Source organism: Castanea sativa, chromosome 4, assembly GCF_040712315.1.
Source record: "Castanea sativa cultivar Marrone di Chiusa Pesio chromosome 4, ASM4071231v1".
Taxonomy (NCBI): domain Eukaryota; kingdom Viridiplantae; phylum Streptophyta; class Magnoliopsida; order Fagales; family Fagaceae; genus Castanea; species Castanea sativa.
Window position 1 is genome coordinate 2,178,562 of NC_134016.1, and position 20,406 is coordinate 2,198,967.

Here is a 20,406-nt window from a genome sequence, read left to right on the forward strand (position 1 = left end):
GTCAGGCACGGAAAGGGCAAAGGCTTGATGAAGGGTCCAGCTCCCACCGAGGAGAAAGCACCCGTTCTTTTCAGGGAAGACTCAAGCGATGCCCTGGGCAAACTTTCGTCCATCCTGACGGCTGACGACTATGAAGACCTCGGCAACCATGCGACGGAGGCGATGGGAGAGACGGGGCTCTTCAATATTGCACAGGTATTTTTAAATCTGTCTTACTTTGTTATTTTCATGCCTATCCGTCATTTTCACGGTGTTGTACTTTGTTTCAGGCCATGCTGATGATGAAAGGACTAATGGGCCGTTGCGTCAATCACGAGACGGCAATGGACCGTCTAAGGAAGAAAAATAAGATGATGGAGGATGAGCTTCACGAGCTAAAGACCTACAAGATCAATGTGGACAGAAAGCTCAAATGCTCGGAGCAGGTCAGAGGTGAGGTGGAGAAGGAGAACGAGCACTTGCGCGAAATTTTGAAGGACAAGGAGAAGGAGTTGACGGACACAAAGGCTAAACTCCATAATGCAAAGGAGATAGCCGTCCAGGAATATCGCGACTCTGACCTCCTTCTGACAGAGCTTGGGAGCTCCTTTGCAGACGGATTCGACGACGCCATCCGTCAGGTGAAGTCGTCGTATCCAGATTTGGATGTATCCCATATTTCAATTGATGCTCAAGGGCAAACACTTGCACAGTCTGTCCGTTCAGAAAGCACAGACGAAGTGTTTGCCGTCACTGCTCCAGCTGACGAAGGTGAAGCTCTTCCTCCAAGTCAACCAAACGACGGCCAGACAATTGAGAACTCTCCGAAGAATGAATAGTTTTTTTTTATTATTATTATTTTTTATCTGTAAAAATTCTTACCGTCGTAAGTGAACTACGTTGAACCATCATTTATAATTGTATAATTTCACTTATCGAATCTTTTATTTCTTGCTTGGTTTCTTTTATCCGTCGCATATTATGTGCATGTTTATCTTATTTAAATAACCCGTCTTCTGCGAAGAACTTTAGATGTCCGTCCTTTGTTTAGGCTGGACTTTCAGATGTATTTTTGAAACCCGTCCACTTTGTGGACTTTGGACGTCAGTTTCCGTCTTTATCCAATTTATGATCGTTAACTCTCATCCTTCGGGATGATCCGTCCACTTTATGGACTATTAGAATTTTCATCCGTTGGATGAACCGTCCACTTTATGGACTTGAAGAATTTTCATCCTTTGGATGATCCGTCCACTTTGTGGACTTTAGAATTTTCATCCGTTGGATGATCCGTCCACTTTGTGGACTAGTAGAATTTTCATCCTTTGGATGATCCATCCTCTTTGTGGACTAGTAGAATTTTCATCCGTTGGGTGATTCGTCCACTTTGTGGACTTGTGGTTATTCATCCATTGGATGATCCGTCCATTTGGTGGACTTGTAGGGTTTCATCTTTTGGATGATCCGTCCACTTTGTGGACTTGTAGGGTGTCATCCGTTGGATGAACCGTCCACTTTTTGGACTAGTAGAGTTTTTCAACAGGATGCATTTCATATTTTTAAATAAAAATTCCTCTCATATCAGTTCAACAGACCAAATTGTTAATGGAAAAGAAAACTTAAGTTCTAAAAAGTAAAAACTATGACTGTTTAAAATTAAACTGAACATAAGGCAGTAGATATTGTTTTATGACTGCTGTACTACTGGTAGTACTTCTTCAGGTGCTCCGTGTTCTAGGGATGACCCAATTTCCTTCCGTTTAACGTCTCCAAGTAGTACGTTCCTTTCCTATGCCAGGAGATAATTCTGTACGGGCCTTCCCAGTTAGGACCCAACTTTCCCAGGGATGCATCCTTCGTAGAGCCGAGCACTTTTCGTAATACCAGATCTCCCACCTTGAAGACCCGATGCCGGACCTTGGAGTTGTAGTATTTTGCCATCATGTCTTGGTACCGCGCCAGTCTCTGTGCTGCTGCTGCCCTGACTTCATCTACAAGATCAAGCTCTAGATGCAATGCTTCATTATTCTTGCTCTCGTCATAGCTTTCCACGCGGTAGCTCGTTAATCCCACTTTTGCCAGTATGAGGGCCTCAGCACCATACGCCAATCTAAACGGTGTCTCTCCTGTTGGCGTCCTTGTTGTTGTCCTGTATGGCCATAGTACACTTGGTAGTTCGTCCGACCATATTCCCTTTGCCCCCTCAAGCCGGGTCTTGATAATCTTTAACAAGGACCGGTTCGTGACTTCAACCTGTCCGTTGGCCTATGGGTGGGGGGTGACGAGTAGTGATTCTTGATTCCTAGCTAAGAACAAAAGTCTCGGAATGCATCGTTGTCGAATTGCTTCCCATTGTCTGAAACGAGCACTCTTGGGATCCCATATCGGCAGATAATACTCCTCCATACAAAGTTGCGAATGTTTTTCTCCGTGATAGTAGCAAGAGCTTCTGCATCCACCCACATTGTGAAGTAGTCAATACCAACCACCAAGAACTTCAGTTATCTTATCGCTATCGAAAATGGACCCATGATGTCCAATCCCCATTGTGCGAACGACCATAAAGTCGTCATAGGTGTGAGTTCCTCCGTTGGCCGTCAAATGAGATTGCCAAACCGTTGACACTTATCGCAGGCTCTAACGTACATATGAGCATCCTTTTGCATTGTCGGCCAGTAGTATCCCGTTCGAAGTAGCTTGTGCACCAGAGACCTTGATCCCGAGTGGTTTCCACAAATTCCTTCATGAACTTCCCTCATCACATAGTCTGCTTCCTCACGGCCAAGGCATCTTAGATATGGTCGAGAGAACCCTCTTTTGTAGAGGACGTCTTTAATCAAGATGAATTGGGCAGCCTTAATCAAGATGATGCCGAAAAAATCACCAGTAAGCTGCGAGCACTCTCCAACTCGAGTCAACACCTGCAAATAGAAAACAAAGAGACCTAAAGGAAAGCACCGGTGTGGTGTTGGCCAAAAACCCTCCGAAGGTCAAGTTAGAATCTCTTTTTAACCCTAGAGTGCCAAAGTTAAATTAAATGTGCGTACCTTAGTATCTAGGGTTTCTGGGGTATTTATATTGGGTAGAATTGCATTTCCTTTTAGGATATAACTTCCTTCTCAAGTTCCTTTCCATATAGGAGTCTTCTCAAACGTGTGTCGCAAGAAGTCCAAGGGTACACGCTTGCGTGGAGATAAAGCAAAAGTCGACTCAAACATATCACGTGACACGAAACCAGGGATCTGCAATTAATTCATATATGACGGATACTCAGCAAATTGGACCGCCATATTCGCGTTACTTACGATGTTGATCCGTCTTCATACTATCCATCCCTTCAAGTTCAATGGAAATACCCGTCTCCTATTTTTATCCCCTTCATGTTTAATACTTCAAAGAACAAGAGTTCAAGTCTAAGTATTGAAGCCATGCAAATCTGTCCAAGAAACAAGTGAAGAAGTGCTGTATTTTAAAACTCTACAGATAGCATCTATCAAGGTTTAAAAGGGATCTTCAGCCCAATGCTTGACAACTGCTCAATAGATAACCTATTTATCGAGATTTACAAAAATCAGTTTTATTTGGGTTTTCATTTATTCAGATCTGATTTCACACATATCCGTGTATTCTTGTTTGGACTTTCTTTTTTCACAACCCTAAACATATATAAGGATTATTTCAAAAGCCGTTAAAAGTTAGGCAAGTGTTAGTCAATGGTTTTTGATCAAGCATATTGTGACCGGAGACATATACCATAGTTCATCTTTCTCTTGAAGAAGCTGTTGTGTTTGTACGTCATAGGATTTTGTAACCAAAGAGCTTTATGACCTTCATTTTGTTGATGAATTGAAGAACTTTGTAGCCAATATCCTTCTCAAGTTGGTGTTGTTAGTCATGTACTTAGATTTGTGCAAATGAGTAAGCCATGTACTGGGATCTGCGCATCGATTGGTTAGTCATATATTGGGAGTTGTGCATTGAAAATGAGAGATTGTCACTGTAGAACAAGTCTAATTGTGTATTGGGGTAAGGGTTCAACTATAAGTTGATATAAGGTACTGAGATTCCTTTACTTATAACTACTTGTTGTGATAATAGTAGATTTTTGGGAGTGGTGACCTTACAATCACCCGGTGAGGTTTTTGACTTGGAGGTTTTCCCATTCATAAACAAATCACCATGTTAACTTTATTTTCCGCGGCATTTAACTTAGTTGGTGATTTGTTTGTGTTACTATGCATTTTGCATGTTAATTGAATTAATTAATTAACTTGGCTAATTAATTGGTTAATTTTTCACAAAAGATCAATACATTCTTAGCCTATCACATACACTTACGTCAAGTGGGGACCAATTGAAGGTAAAATATTCAATACAACAATTCAAAAAAAAAAAAAAAACTATTCTATACAATATTTCCTTAAAAAAAAAACACTCACTCATAATTAACAATTCCAAAAAAGTGACCCAACAGTCAAGGTCTACCTACTGGTCCCAATCCACTTTTTGTCAATAATATACCCATCCAGACCCATCACACAACCCAACCATTATAAATAGGATCATACATTAACCAATGAAGCAAGATAGTGAAACTGAAGACACAAGACACACATGCAATGAAGCAAGAGAGTGAATTGAATGAGACTAAAAATTACCTAAGAAAACACTTCTTCCTTGCTCAAAATACACAAGAGACTAAGTGGGGTTTCAATTTGGGGAAAAAAATTTCAGGTTTCAAGTTTTTTTTTTTTTCAGTTAAAAGTGATAGAGTGAGAGAGTATGATAAGTGAGAGAGTGAGAGAGTACGAGGTTCCGATTTGGGATGGCGGAGGGATGGTGTCGCGGTGGTGGAGGGATGATGGAGAGATGGTGGAGCAGTGGTGGAGTAAAAAGTAGTTTTCAAACTGGGGATTTAGGGTTTACAAGAATCTGAATTTGAAGAGGGCTGGTAAGCACTTTAGACAGGAAGAGAGATTTGGAAAAAAATTGGCTTTTGCTTTAATTGATTTGGAAGAAAGCTGTTTTTGTCTTTTAAATTTGTTCCACCAAAGCAAGATGCATGTGCTTGTCATGTGTAGTAGGATTCTAATGTAGAATAATCTGCCATGGCCTTTTTTGAGTCCTAAGCGTGCCTAAAATCACGTAAGCCAAAAAAGTACTAGTAGAAATTATTTGGGCGACAGAGTCGGAATCGCATGAAATTTGACAGGCTAAAACAAAACGGTCTTTTTAGCCATAGTCATTGCTTTGCCACAAGGTATCCCTTAAAAATGACGAATTTCTTCATTTAGGCCCTGAAAAATTTCGATTTTGCCGTTTATAATAATTTTTGTTTCCTTAATAACTTTTATCTCAAAAGTTAGAATAAGGATCTACTTATTTTGAGATGATCCTTAAGTTCAGTAGTTTATGATTTCATATTTAACTCAATTTTTCCATTTTTGGTAAATTTCGGTATTTTGTCACCTAATCGCGCAATTACTGCGAATTAGGGTTTTAGATGTTTTTCTCAATATTTATATGTTTTGTAGCCGTTAGAGGAAAATTAGACTATTATCAATAAACACAGACTTTTTGTCAAATTCTTTTTCTAGGGGATTCCACTTTATCTCTTTATGGATTCAAGGAAACCCCTCATAGATTCGAGATTTATTATCAGAAGCTAATAATTTAGTTTCTGTTCCATTAAGAGAGTATCGTGTGTGCTTTATTCAAGCTTCTGCGACATTAGATTTCATTAAACATAAAAGCAAAAGTAACATTGGGGTGCAAAGTGTGATAAGCGTGATAGTTTAGGGTGCAAAGTGTGCATTTGAATAATTTAGAGTACAAAGTGTAACTTGGTGCATAATTTAGGATGATAAAATGTAATTTCTCCTAATTTTTGTGATCAATACAATACGTGTATAGTTGATATTTATTAGGATATGATGCGTATTTAGAATAGACAGTAAAACTTTCATAATATCATCTCCAACAACAAGTTAATACTTTCGAAAAAAAAATTAAACAACTATCAGATTCTGGTAATTTTGAAATATACTTTATTCAAAACTTTCTCATTAATGAAAACACAAAATTACATGAATGCAACACATGAATGCAAATGATGTAAATCTACAGAAATATATAAAGAGTTTAAATTTTGTCTGGATGTGGCATAAACCTAATATAATGCCATGTCAACACCCAATTAAAAATCTCATTATAATGAAAAAAAACCAACAAAACAATGAACAATCTGTATTGATGTTAGCAACGGTGATGTTATCGAAGGCACAAAGAAGCTGAAGAAGTCACCACCAACGGTTGATTATTATTATTTTTTTTGAAATGAATATTCATTCATAAAAGAATAAATCATTACAGTTTTGGTATATGAATTTTTAGAGGCAAGATAATGTGTGCTCAGTTTTATTCTTTGGTTTGCAATCAATTAATGTGATGCAATGTGATTGATGGGTGTAAAACTGGGGTTTTACGCCTCATTCAGACATAATTGGCACTCATATATAAAAGCTATCTTTTGAGATTTCCAAGAATGACCTTGTTTTACATAACCTTAGGTGTGCGTAATTTTTTCTACAAACTCATCGATGTTCTTATCAGAGCTTTCACCTTCATCCAAAGCCTCAATAGCTAATTTCTTCCATTTTATTGCATGCCTTTTCATCTCCTCCCTCTTTTCTCCCATAACCTCATTAATACAGAGCTCAATTTCTTCTCTTGTGACCATGCCTTTGTCATCCACCTTAACCCTAATCCCGATCTTCCACACATCCATGACAAACTTAGAGTTGGTGGTTTGGTCAGTCCATTGTGGCATGGCCACCAGTGGCACACCCAAGCTCAGTGCTTCAAGCGTCGAGTTCCAACCACAGTGAGTCACGAAGCAGCCGATAGCCTTATGAGACAAAACTTCTAATTGAGGGCACCATGTCACCACCAAACCTCTCTCAGTTGTCTCCTCTATAAAGTTGGTAGGAAGTTTCTTTGTTTCCGTCTCTCTAACTACCCACAAGAAATACTTATTACTCCTCTTTAGGCCCAATGCTAGTTCTTTCATTTGCTCTTCTCCTAAGGCAGCCAAGCTTCCAAAAGATACATAAACAACTGTGCCAGTTTCCTTCAAATCCAGCCATTTCATGCAAGCATCAACATTTGGTTTGAAGAGGTTCAGATCGTAATTCTTGTCGTCCTTCAACCTCTTGTCTAAGTACATTGATGGAATTGTTGGTCCTATGTTCTTGATTGGCCATTGGCTTGAAATCCAGCTCACCACCTGATGGAATTCACCAAAACATTCACAACATATAGATTTCAATAAATTACACCTAAACATCTTGAACACAAGTTCATTGGAAAACAATTGATCGAAAATAAATTCGTCATGTGTATTTATATCTTTTCATTTTTCTTCCCACTTTGAATATGTATCCCTAACCACCGGTATTTAATAAATTAAAAAAAATGAAAATATGAGTTTTAAATGTGCAAATGACATTACCTTCTTTATCATACATGGATAGAATATTTCTCAAGAAACATTTATTGCTTATCTAAAAACCATTTAGTATCTTGATCATCTATCAAAAAATTAATTGGTGACTTTTTTTTTTTTTTTTTGATGTGTGTCTATATATATATATATATATATATATCTTTTCTTCATATATCTAATGGAAAAAAAAAAAAAAAAATCATGGTCATGGTAGCAATTCACAAAGAAAAAATCATCGTCACAGTAGCAATTTCCATAGATACGGTTCAACCGAATTTACTCTTTTAACAATAATCAAAACTTTGTTTTGAAGAATTGAATACTCAATTTTTTGTCAAACAATTGCTACCCCGTAAGAATGTCAGTCTAGCTCAATTAACTAGTTGGCTTGGTAGGATCTATTAAATATGATGTATATATCTCCATGCATCTATAATTATGTATATTGAATGCATGAACCAATGACCTTTAAATCAAAGGACATATATCCTAGTATTTCTAATGGAGAGAGATTTCCAAGTTTGTATCCCCCTGTCATTTAAAATGTTTTTTGAAAAAAAATTGTGTTATGAATGTTTGCACGCAAGCAAATTAAAAGATATATTTGGTGAAATTATAGAACAAACTTACCTCCTCTTCCAACTTATCAAAAGAGCTGCAAAATACCCAATTCACTTCATGGAAATTATGGAATTCATCCACGCAAAGTCTTAGTAGAAATGGATATAAATCTGGCTGAGAAATGAAGGACGGCATGTCATCGATCCTTAGCAGTGGCAGCGAAGGCAATGATACTTCAGAAACTTGTAGAGGAAGTGTAATTCTCCCCTGAAACAAGTGGTAAAAGATGGCAGCAATTGTGCATGATTGAGTTATAAACGGAGCTCCACCAACACCATGTTGTTTTGCTACCTCTAATGCCCAAGGCAAAAAGCTATCATAGACAACTAATTTAGTAGCATATCCAGTGCTTTTATTTCTCTCAATAAGGTCTTCCAAACTACGTGAAAACATGATTTTGAAGCGCTCGGTATACGCTTCCATGGTTTCTACTGTTGGATACTCCCCAGAGTCATCAGCAATCGGCTCAATTGTGACAGAGCTGGCTTGAACTTCCATGGATTTGACGATGGAGTTGGTGGAAAGTAGGGTCACCTTGAGACCCTTTGAAGCTAGGCGTTTGGAGAATTGGAGCATTGGGTTTATGTGGCCTTGTATAGGGAAAGAGAGTACAACAACATGGGTAAGAGTAGGTCCTTGTTCTCTCTCCATTTTCTTAAGCTTGCTTTTGTCTCACTCAATGAACAAAAAAGGACTTGTTATAAGCAAAGAAACAAGGAGATTATGATGCTTCAATGTTGATTGGAACGTTTAAGATATGAGTTACGTATTTATAGACATTAATGGCGATACATAAAATGCATGGATGACGTAATTAAGTAGGTAAGATTAGTTTGATTAATCCTAAACTACATGAGCATTGGGACTTAATTTCTGAAGCTAAGTCAAAGCATGTAACTAGAGTAGACACTTGGAAGTTGGAACTAGGTTGGCAACCTCCGTTGAACTATCCTTTTTCCACAGTTGGCAACTAAAACCTAAGAAATTTCAATGGCTAAATAGTTCATAGTGATGTGGTATTTGGAATTTTTTCCGAAGATTTCAAATAATTAATAGTGAGAATACACAAGTCTATGCTAAATCAAAATATTATACAGAATTAAGCAATTATCTAGATTAATGAAAAATCAATAGAAAACACAACAACAAAAACTCTAAAACCATAAAAATATTTCTCTAAAAAAAGCCATAAAAATATTGCTAAGACTACCATAAAAATTAGTGTTTTAAAAAATTGTTGTTTTCCTCAATATAATTTATTTTACCAACCCAATCATATTTTTTCTTTAATTAAATTTTATTGTTTTAATTTTATTTTATCTTGTGGTTTACTAATCAACTCTCTATTGAGTATACACGTGTAAACAAAGTTCCATACTAGATACCGATAAAAAAAAATGTGTGGCTAATATAATATAGTTAAGCTCAAACTCATTAAACTTGAACCTTTTGGGTTAAGTGTATCTCTCTAAGATAACAACACTGAAAAAACCTACCCCTCCGTCCCAATTTGTTTGTCTTCTATTGCATTTTGGGATGTCTCAAAATATTGTCATGTTTCTAAAAATAAAATTAATTAATTTACTAATATTCTTATTATACCCCTACATTATTTTCAAAACTATTTGAAGAAGAAAACTAACAAATATTTAAAAAAATTAATAAGTGTGGCACCTTTTTAATTGCCTGATTAAGAATAACTCTTTTAAAAAAAAACTGATAAACTTATTTAAGGATAGTTTTGTAAACTTATATATTTTTATAAGACAGACAAGAAAATAAATAATGTTCTCTTAAAAATTTTGACTTTTCAAACAGGACAAGCAAATTGAGACGGAGGGAATATATTTTTTTCTACATTAGCTTGGCATCAGCTTAGAAATTGAGCTTTTAACTTTTATGCACAATTTTTTAAAACCTCACTGTTTCTCGTATATTTTTATTTTGTTTCAAAGTATACGTATATTTTAGCACACTTCCTTTAAAAAAAAAAAAAAAAAACTTATAATTTGCCCTTTTATTGGACACGAGCAATAATTGATCAACTTTTGAATGTGTCTCCTGTTACGTAGGCGCTGAGGGAATAAACTAAAAACTTGTGACTAGCCAATAGCATTCGACGACATCATTGCTTAGGTAAAACATACGTGATATGTGGGTCAAGAAATTGGTGCAGAGAGATAGAAAGACAGACAAGAGACAAAATTATGTATGAAATTTATTGCTGAAAATTGAAAATTGAAAACACTGTAGTAAAATAATTTTAAAATGTATGAATAATATCGCGGGACCTATTTTTAATGAAAAAATTGCTAAAAAATAAAATTTATGAGTTCGTGAACAGTGCACGGATGTACTGTTCACAAAAAACTTGGTCAACAACTACGGCTGAAAAAAAAAAAAAAAAAGCTGAAAATGCTGAAATGCAAAACGCAGCCCAGATCAATTGAATCCAAACGCCCTTATGTCACATCCCTAAAATCAGACGCCCGACAAACTCATGATTGTAATATCTTTTTAAATGTAAAAAAGTAAATGGATTTTCTTTATGCGACATGACTCACATTACACTAAAAATATTAAAGGAGCTAAAGAAAATCCATGTGCTTGTTGAATTGGTCTATTATAAGTAAAATATTTTTTATATTTTATTTACATTTCTATTTATTTAAAGTTTTAGTCTTAGATCTTGATAGGTAGTTTAAGTAATTATTTGTCCTATGGGACTATAAATGATTATGTAGATTCATATGATGTCATTATTTGTGTGATGTGATGTGATTTATCAATTTTTAGACATAGACCAGTTAATTGCCATATACTATAGTTACAAAAATCGTGATCATAGGTACTTTTCAAAATTTAATTGTTACTTTTTTTTTGCTAAAATGCAAATTGCATTATTAAAATATGGTTGAAATTCATTTCAATCCTATAACTTTTTTTTTTCTTTATTCAATTGAGTTTTTTAAGTTTAAAATTTATTCAATTTAGGTCTTCTGTCCAATTTTGTTAAAAAAAATTCTATTAAAAAAAATTATTTTCACATGAAAAAATCTATAAAATTAATAAAAATATTTTATAGAATTTTTTTCATTAGTTAATTGCATACTTTGAAAATTTTGTAACGGAAAATGATAGAAAGCCTGAATTGATTAAATTGGAAACTTAAAGTATTCAATTGAGGCTGCGTTTGTTTTAATGTAAAATAATTTCAGGTGAAAATATTTTCGAGAGAGGAAAATAATTTCTAGTATTTGGTTGCATTTTAAAAATTATATTAGAAAATAATTTCAAGTGTTTAATAACATTCTGAAAATGCAAATTTTCTGCTAATTTCTCACATTTGCTCGGCTTTCAAACAAATTTTATATCAGAAAATCCACTGACACCCACACACCAGCACCCACAGATAATCCACCACCACCCACACACCAGCACCACACAACACAAAAACCACCAAAACACCACCACCCACTCCACCACAACAACAACAAAAAAATCAGAGATCAAAGAGAGCAAGATTGAGAGATTGAGGGAAAGAGAAATAGATCGGGAAAGAGAGAGATTCGATTTGGCCTGGAGGACGGCAGTTCGAGCTTGGGGCTTTGGGCGACGAGATCGGTGGTTCGATCTAGAGGCGGTAGCGACGACAGGGATGGGTGGTGGTTCAATCTAGAGGTAGTAGCTATCTCGCGACTCGATCTCACTAGCGCGAGCTCGACGGCGCGTCTGGGCTTGGGGCAGTGGTCTGAGCTTGATGGCGCAAGCTCTCTCTCTCTCTCTCTCTCTCTCTCTCTCTCTCTCTCTCTCTCTGTTTTCTGGAAAATGATATTTGAAGGTAAAAGAAGAACAGAAAGTATTATCCACCAAAGAAGGGTTATTTTCGATCATATTGTAAAATAATTTCCGTTTGACCAAATTTTCTGTTCCTACCAAACACACAACATGATGCAAAACAATTTTCTGAAATGCATTTCAGCCTAAACAAACGCAGCCTGAATGATAGTAGAATTTGAGCACTGATATGAATTTTAGTTAAATTTAAAATGTGCAATTTGCATTTTAACATTTTTTGGTAGGAAAAAAAAAAGTGTGAGAAGGGTGGCAGTGTCATTTAAAATACATATACCAATGAATGTGAGATTGGAGGTTCATAAAATATTTTGAAGAAAACATTTACGGAAATTGAATTTTATGTTTTGTGAATAAAACATTGCTAATTCCTCATGGATCATGGGCAAAAATCTACCAATCAAATATCTTTGTTGCGACTTCGTCCTTTCCGAAAAATCCACTTCTACTACCAATTTCTAATTTTTCCACTACCCAAAATAGATTAAGAAAATATAATTTCACATAAGAAATAGTTGGTTCCATATATTTTAGGCTACTAGGTGAGTGAAAGTGCAGTATTGGAGATAATCAATTTTGGGTTGTGTGAAAAAAAACGTTGCCTCAATAGGTTAATATTCAACTATTTAGTTTTATCATGATCACCACGCATCTTTGGTGCGATGGTTACTCTACAAATATAAGTGTTTATACGGTGTGAGAGGTAAGAGCTGTAATTTAAATCTTCAAGAAAAAACTTCACACATATATACATTTAGATTATGCTAGAATAGAATTTCTTTTTTGTATTAAAAAAAAAAAAAAGTTTTATCATGACCAAAGGTAACAACCCACATTGCATGATGGGGAGTTGCATGAGGAGTCCATGTTGCGTAAGGAATTACAAGAAGAGCCCATGTTGATTTGTGTGGAATCCATCTTATGTTTATTTTTCATATGTTTTTAGGGTTTCAAATTAAAGCTATCTAAATAAAATATGTAATTAGTCTGTGAGGGATAAAACCATTTTGGGTCTCCGAAATTATATACAGATGAATCTTTTTGAGCCTCTTTGTTAATATTTTTGAAATAATTTTTTATACTACATTGCATAAGTTGATAGGTTTATATTGTGCGTTTGTTTTTCTTTTTTTGGGTTTTTTAATTTTTGGGATCAATGAAATACATGTGTAGCCAATGGCGGTGCTAGGTAGTGTCTAGGGGTTCAAATGAACACCCTAAGCTAGCCATTTGTTTTTTTAATTGACCTTCCTAAAATAAAAGCTTGAACACTCTAAACCTAATTTTTTTTACGACCAACTAAGAAGATCTTTGTTTCTGGGTAAATAAGAGGAGATGTGTAAGGAATACAATAGTGAAGTGAAGTGTGAAGAAGGTAAGACAATTATATTCAACAAAAAAAAAAAAAAAAGTAAGACAATTACAAAAAAGAAGGAAAGATGACTCACCTGTGTGAACATTTTAGTTTGTGTTTTTTTAATATGACGTGGCAATTGGTAGATGATGTGGCTTAGAAAGTAATTTTATATTATTCGGTTTGACAAATCAATTTTTTCCATCCAAGAGATAACAGAATGACTAAATTGACATGACACTAAAAAAGTTAGGGACCAAATTAATACAATTGAAAGGTTAGAGACCAAATTGACATATAATATAAAGAATAGAGATCAAATCTGCACTTTACCCAAAAAATAATGAATGGTAGTAGCCATGAAATGAAATCACTTGATCTAACACATACATATATAAGCTTATTTTATTACGTTTGTCTTAAATTTTTAGTATGATTTTTGTTATTTTTTTAGAAATAGTTTAAATAAATTGGGAATATAATTAAGTATGTTATATGGAGCATAATAATTTAAAAGTTGGCAAAGATCATTTTTTTACACGGTATATATGAAATATTTAAGAGCAACTTGGCATTGTTGGCAAACCAACTCGATCCATATGCATGTGCTTCTACATATGTGAAGGGTAGGGTTGGATAAAAATCAAATTGGGCTGAAAAAATTCTCCAACCCTCCCTCATATTGCACCTTCCTAAATGCACATATGTAATAAAATAATTAAATAAAAGAAATTATAAATGCACATATGTAATAAAAAAAATAAAAAATAAAAGGACTAAGCAATCAATTTTGAAATAAGAAAGTCAGAAAGCATCGTGTCTTCAGGCGTTTATATAGGGCTCTTCTATTTTGAGTAAAGATTAATAATTTGTATCAACTATAATTTTGAAATATATATTTTTATTTTTCAAACATATAAAAATTATAAATTTTAGATATAAGCAGCAACGGTAATTTTTATTAGTTTTTTTATTTTTTAAAATGAGATGTTTTCTTTTAATACGATGAAAAATGAATTAAAAAATGCTAAATTTTAGGAAATAAAAAATCAACGCAAAAAGAAAAAAATCCTAAATTTTAAGAGTTTTCTTTTTTAATTGAAAATGGAATTTGTTATTTGACATTTATGACTTTATTTTTAAGAGAAGTTACCTTTCATTAATGAGTATATTTTTGAACTACAAAACAAGTTCAATTCAAAGAGGAGAATCCTCTTATAAATAGATTAGGTTGGCCAAAAAGAAGTTTGTAAGAGAAAAGAGGAGAATAGTGCAAGTGAGTAAGTTTAATGACAAAATTCACGTTCTTGATGGTAAGGACTAACTAATGCTCTGTTTGTTTCGCTGGAAAACTTTCTATAAAGATAGTTTTCCACATTTTCCTGTGTTTGGTAGCACAAAAAAAACTAGTCAACGGAAAACTGTTTTTAGTCAATGGAAAATCCTAATAAAAATAAGGCTTGTTTTCTATAGGTTGTTTTCCAAAATTTTTTTTTGGAAAACAATCTCTCTCACGATACACTCTCTTACTCTTTCTCTCTTCCCTTTTCTTTTTCTTTCCTCACACCCTCACTATCACCAACTCTAGTCTCCCCTCTCTATAGATCTCTCTCTCTCTCTCTCTCTCTCTCTCTCTCTCCATGTTTCTCTTCTCCTTTATAACACAGTTCTCTGGTTAGATTTTTTTTCCCCTCATTGCTCAGTAATTATTTCATTCCTTTCTATCAACTTGCAAATGAGAACATATTTGCAGCGGGAATTATTTCATTCCTCTCTACCAAAATCCCAATTCTTTACTTTGAATTTCAAACTTGATTTTATTTTTTTCTCTAAAAATTTTTGGTTTGATGGATTTTAGGTAGTTCTTCTTTGCACATAAAAGTGCTAAAAATTATAAAAAATAAAAAAGAGAAGAAAGAATGAATGAAGTAAAAGATGAAAACCAAATTCATTCTTGGTTATTTTATTTTATTTTATTTATATTGATTACATTAGTTGGTTTCCATAATACACATGTTTTAAATTACAAAAGAAATATAAAAAATAAAAATAAAAATTTGTATACTAAACACCAGAAAACATTCTCAAGCTCATTTTCGAGATCATTACCAAACACTGGAAAATGATACAGTTTTCTAGAAAATGTTTTTTGGAAAATGAATCATTTTCTAGAAAACATTTATGCTGAAACAAACAGAGCGTAAAAATTTCTTCAACAATCTCCCATTCCCTAGCACTTTGTTTAATTTCTTTCTCAACTCAATACTGAGGCAAATCCATTTCTTCAATGTTGTTAAATCAGTGACTAAAATTCAACATTAGGCCTTTGGATTGGGGGTTTTGATTATTTTCTTAATTGCTGTGACACCGACTAATTTGGGATGGATTCATTAAGTTAACCAGGACTTTCATGCCAAGTTGAATTTTAGATCTCAAATGTTTTTATTTTATTTTATTTTAGTTTTAATTTTTAATTTTTTTTTTTATAATTTAGGCCACTTGGCATCTTTCATGGAATTCTAGATGGCACTAAAATTAATATTTTAATATCACATGTTACTTTTTTTTTTTTTCATCCACTTAATGGTAAAGACTATTTTGACCCATTTAAAAAGTTAGGATCAAATTGAGACATAGTGTAAAGATTAGGAACCAAACTTGTGATTAACCCAATTTTATTATATTTAGATCTCACTTGCAATTCAGTTAACAATAATACTTAATATTGTACGTTTTTAGACCCCTTAATACAAGTTGTTTAACCTAGTTATTTAGCCAAGTGAATACCTAGGTTTATTATTCAGATCTATGTTAAAACAATAAAGTCATATCATGTAAAGCAGCGGAAAATAAAGAACACAATGATATGGTCACTCAAGAAAACCAAATCGGTAAAAAACTTGGGGAGGATTTAATCTAGCTAACCTCAAGGTAAAAAGCAAATCCACTATAGAGAATCGAAATTTACTGACACAACTATGTGCAAGCTTTGAATCCACAGACTCCTTCTCTATTAGGCCTTTGCAATATAAGCACCCACACTTGTGACTTTGAGACTCCACTCAAAAGTTTTGGATCTCCTTAGATGTTGATCTTGTATGCAACAACTTCTACAACACCGGATCTTGAGATTCTTTAAGGAATAACACCGATTGAAGACTTTAGAGAGCTATTTGGTACAAAAGCCTAGATACAAAAAAAGTCACACTATTCTCTCTCTGAAAAGCCTTACAAAAACATGCTTAGGGTTTCCTTTATATATTAGAAGAAGTAGATCTAAGACCCTAATCCTTTTTTTTTTTTTGAATTGTTGTTTGGGTTTAATTAAAATTTTGCAGATACGCCTCTCAATCAATCGAGCCTGTCTTTCAATCGGTTGAACTAGGCAGTTTCTAAACTCTTCTTTCTGCAGCTTGTATATTCTTGAATCTTGACTTGTATCATCTTGAGCATTGTGTAATAATACCTATAGACTCTAGGATTTATATCTAGACAAATTTGTGTTCACGATTTGTCAATTGTTCTAAACTTTTAAAACCTAACTATTTATTGTATTTAGAAATAATAAATAATTTCCAAGATTTAATCTTACTAGCAATAATTAGTGTGTTCATTGTATTAAGAAACAATGTGTCAAATGAACTTAAAATTTATCTTTTATAAGAAATACTATATTTACAATATTTTTACAATACTTTCGTAACAAATTTTAAATAGTAGATTGTTACTTACTATTAATGATGGGCAAAAAAAGTAATTCCAATAGTTGGTTTAACTTATAATGAATAACATTTTACCATCTAAGATTTTTTGTGAAAATATTGTAAAAATATTATGGACATAGTACTTTTTTTTTTCTTGCTAGTATGAACTATTTGTAAAACAGAAATCACATAGACCACAAGATTCATCTTCTTACTCACCTCCTAAAAAAATTCTTGAAGACTATGTGTAGCTAATATTCTTTAAGATATGATTTAGATTCGTTTTAGAGTAGATCGACAACAAAATTTCCGGAATATCATCTGTCCTACAACAAGCTAATAATTTTGATAAAAGAAAACCGACCTTTTAGTGATTTTTGTGGGCAATTGGTTGACATTCGGAAAAATTGGATCCTACGATTGATGACCTTCTATTATAAATTAATTTTCTTATTTCACCTTCACTTTTTTTTTTTTTTTTGAGAAAGTATTTATTCAAAACTTTTTCATTAATCAAAACACAACATTAAAGGAATACGAGTGATGTAAACCTACATGAATATTGAGAAGCCATCTTTCATGGTTTCCAACAATGACCTTGTTTTACATAACATCAAATTTGTACAATTTTTGCCACAAACTCCTCGATGTTCTTATCAGAGCTTCCACCTTCATCCAAAGCCTCATTAGCTAATTTCTTCCATTTCAATGCATTCCTTTTCATCTCCTCCCTTTTTTCTCCCATAACTTCATTAATACATAGTTCAATTTCTTCTCTTGTGACCATCCCTTTGTCATCTACCTTAACCCTAATTCCGACCTTCCACACATCCATGACACACTTAGAGTTGGTGGTTTGGTCACTCCATTGTGGCATGACCACCATCGGCACACCCAAGCTTAGTGCTTCGAGCGTCGAGTTCCAACCACAGTGAGTCATGAAGCAGCCAACAGCCTTATGAGACAAAACTTCTAATTGAGGGCACCATGTCACCACCAAACCTCTCTCAGTTGTCTCCTCTATAAATTTTGTAGGAAGTTTCTTTGTTTCTGACTCTCTAACTACCCACAAGAAATACCTATCACTCCTCTTTAGGCCCAATGCCAGTTCTTCCATTTGCTCTTCTCCTAAGGCAGCCAAGCTTCCAAAAGATACATAAACAACTGTTCCAGTATCCTTCGAGTCCAGCCATTTCATGCAAGCATCAACACTTGGTTTGAAGAGGCTCAGATTGTAATTCTTGTCGTCCTTCAACCTCTTGTCTAAGTACATTGATGGAACTGTTGGTCCTATGTTCTTGATTGGCCATTGGCTTGAAATCCAGCTCACCACCTGATGGAATTCACGAAAACATTCACAACATATAGATTTGAATAAATTACACCTAAACATCTCGAACACAAGTTCATTGGAAAACAATTGATCGAAAATAAAATCATCATTTGTTTTCTTTTGTTGTGATTTGTTATACTTTTATTTTTCCTCCCAATTTGATTATGAAGTTTTTTTTTTTTTGTTGAGAGAGAGAGAGATTTGATTCTGAAGTTAAATTTAATTTTTATATGAGTTATATTAACGGTTGCCCTTTGGATTATGATTAACAATTCATTTTAGGAAAATTTTGACATCACTATTATGAGAAATAAAAAATGCTGTCAAAATATTAATTGCTTTTTTTTCCTATAAAAACTTTTTAAAATGGTTTATTAACAATTACTTAAGGACATCTGTTGACATCATCAATTCCAAACAATAAATGGTTTTTAAAGAAATAATAAATGTTACTTTGTGATATATTGTATCAATTTATGATAAAGGAAGCAATGTTACCTGAATATATGAAACTCATCTTTTCATTGTTTTTTTTTTATTAAAAGTAGGTGGTTAGAGATGTACAATCAAAAAAAGGAAATGTCAATGGATTTTAACCTATTCAACCAAGCTCCCAATTAATTTTTTGATATATTTATCATCAATTCCAAACAATAAATGGTTTTTAAATTAATTGGTAGCTTGGTTGAATAGGTTAAAATCCTATGGCGTGTGTGCCATTGTCATGGTGGCAATTCCGAAAGAAAAAAAAAATCATCTTCATGGTTTCAATTTCCCTTGATGTGCTTCAATCATATTTACTCTCTAACAATAATCAAAACTTCATTTTCAAGAGATGAATACTGAATTTTTGTCAAAAATTGCAAGTTACCCCAAAATAAGAATGTCAATCTAACTAGACTAACCTTTTGGCTTGGTAGGAATTATTATGATGTATATATCTCCGTGTACTTATAATTATGTGTACTAAATGAATGGCCAAATGACTTTTAGTTCAAATGACATATATTATGGTATTTCTAATTGAGAGAAATCTCCAAGTTAAAATCCCTCTCTACCATTTAAAATGTATAAAAATAAAAATAAAAATAAAAATTTGTGTTTTGAATGTTTGCACTTGCAAATTAAAAGATACATATGCTGGAATTAAAGAACGAAATTACCTCCTCTTCCAACTTATCAAATGAGTTACAAAATACCCAATTCACTTCATGGAGATTATGGTACATTTCCAGGCAAACTCTTAGTAGAGATGGGTATAATCCCGGCTGGGAAATGAAGGTCGGCATGTCATCCATCCTTAGCAGCGGTAGTGAAGGCAATGACACTTCAGGCTCTTGAAGAGGAAGCGTAAATCTCTCCTGATACAAATTGTAATAGATGGCAGCAATTGTGCATGATTGAGTTATAAACGGAGCTGCACCAATACCATGTTGTTTTGCTATGTCTACTGCCCATGGCAAAATGGAATCATAGACAACTAATTTAGTAGCATATCCATAGCTCTTGTTTTTCTCAATAAGGCCTTCTAAACCATGTGAAAACATGGCTTTAAAGCGCTCGCCATACGCTTCCATTGTTTCTGCTGTTATAAGCTCCCCAGAGTCATCATCATCATCAATGGGCTCAAATGTAACTGAGGTGGCTTGGCCTTTCATGGACTTGACAATGGACTTGGGGGTGAGTAGGGTCACCTTGAGACCCTTTGAGGCTAAGCGTTTGGAGAATTGGAGCATTGGATTTATGTGACCTTGTAAAGGGCAAGGGAGCACAACAATATGGGTAAGAGTAGCTCCTTGTTCTCTCTCCATTTTCTCTCACTCAATGAACACACAAAAGTATTTGTTAGAACTTAGAAAAGCAATCTACAAGGAGTGATATTTATATTATGATGCTTCAAAGTTGACTGGTAGGTTTGAAATATTGGTTTGCATATTTTTTTAGAGATTGGTGATAGACATTATAAAAAGAATGCATGACGTAATTAAATATGTAACCTGTTTAATTAGTTGATTTTGATAATCACGAGTGGGGTAGCTTTCTAAAGCCATGTCAT

The 20,406-nt window shown here is 34.0% G+C and overlaps 2 protein-coding genes across 2 annotated transcripts; both read right to left on the reverse strand.

Moving 5' to 3' along the window:
- Positions 1-6,353: 6,353 nt before the first annotated feature.
- LOC142631315 (mogroside I-E synthase-like) lies at positions 6,354-8,830 on the reverse strand. The gene is made up of 2 exons (XM_075805463.1): positions 8,114-8,830; positions 6,354-7,264 (listed from the first exon to the last, which is right to left on the reverse strand). The coding sequence occupies exons 1-2, from the start codon at positions 8,753-8,755 to the stop codon at positions 6,545-6,547; spliced, it is 1,362 nt and encodes a 453-aa protein (XP_075661578.1). The 5' UTR covers positions 8,756-8,830; the 3' UTR covers positions 6,354-6,544.
- Positions 8,831-17,488: 8,658 nt separating this feature from the next.
- Positions 17,489-20,198, reverse strand: LOC142630796 (mogroside I-E synthase-like). The gene is made up of 2 exons (XM_075804847.1): positions 19,514-20,198; positions 17,489-18,350 (listed from the first exon to the last, which is right to left on the reverse strand). Exons 1-2 carry the CDS (start codon positions 20,159-20,161, stop codon positions 17,631-17,633), a joined length of 1,368 nt encoding a protein of 455 aa, XP_075660962.1. The 5' UTR covers positions 20,162-20,198; the 3' UTR covers positions 17,489-17,630.
- Between the last annotated feature and the right edge of the window lie 208 nt (positions 20,199-20,406).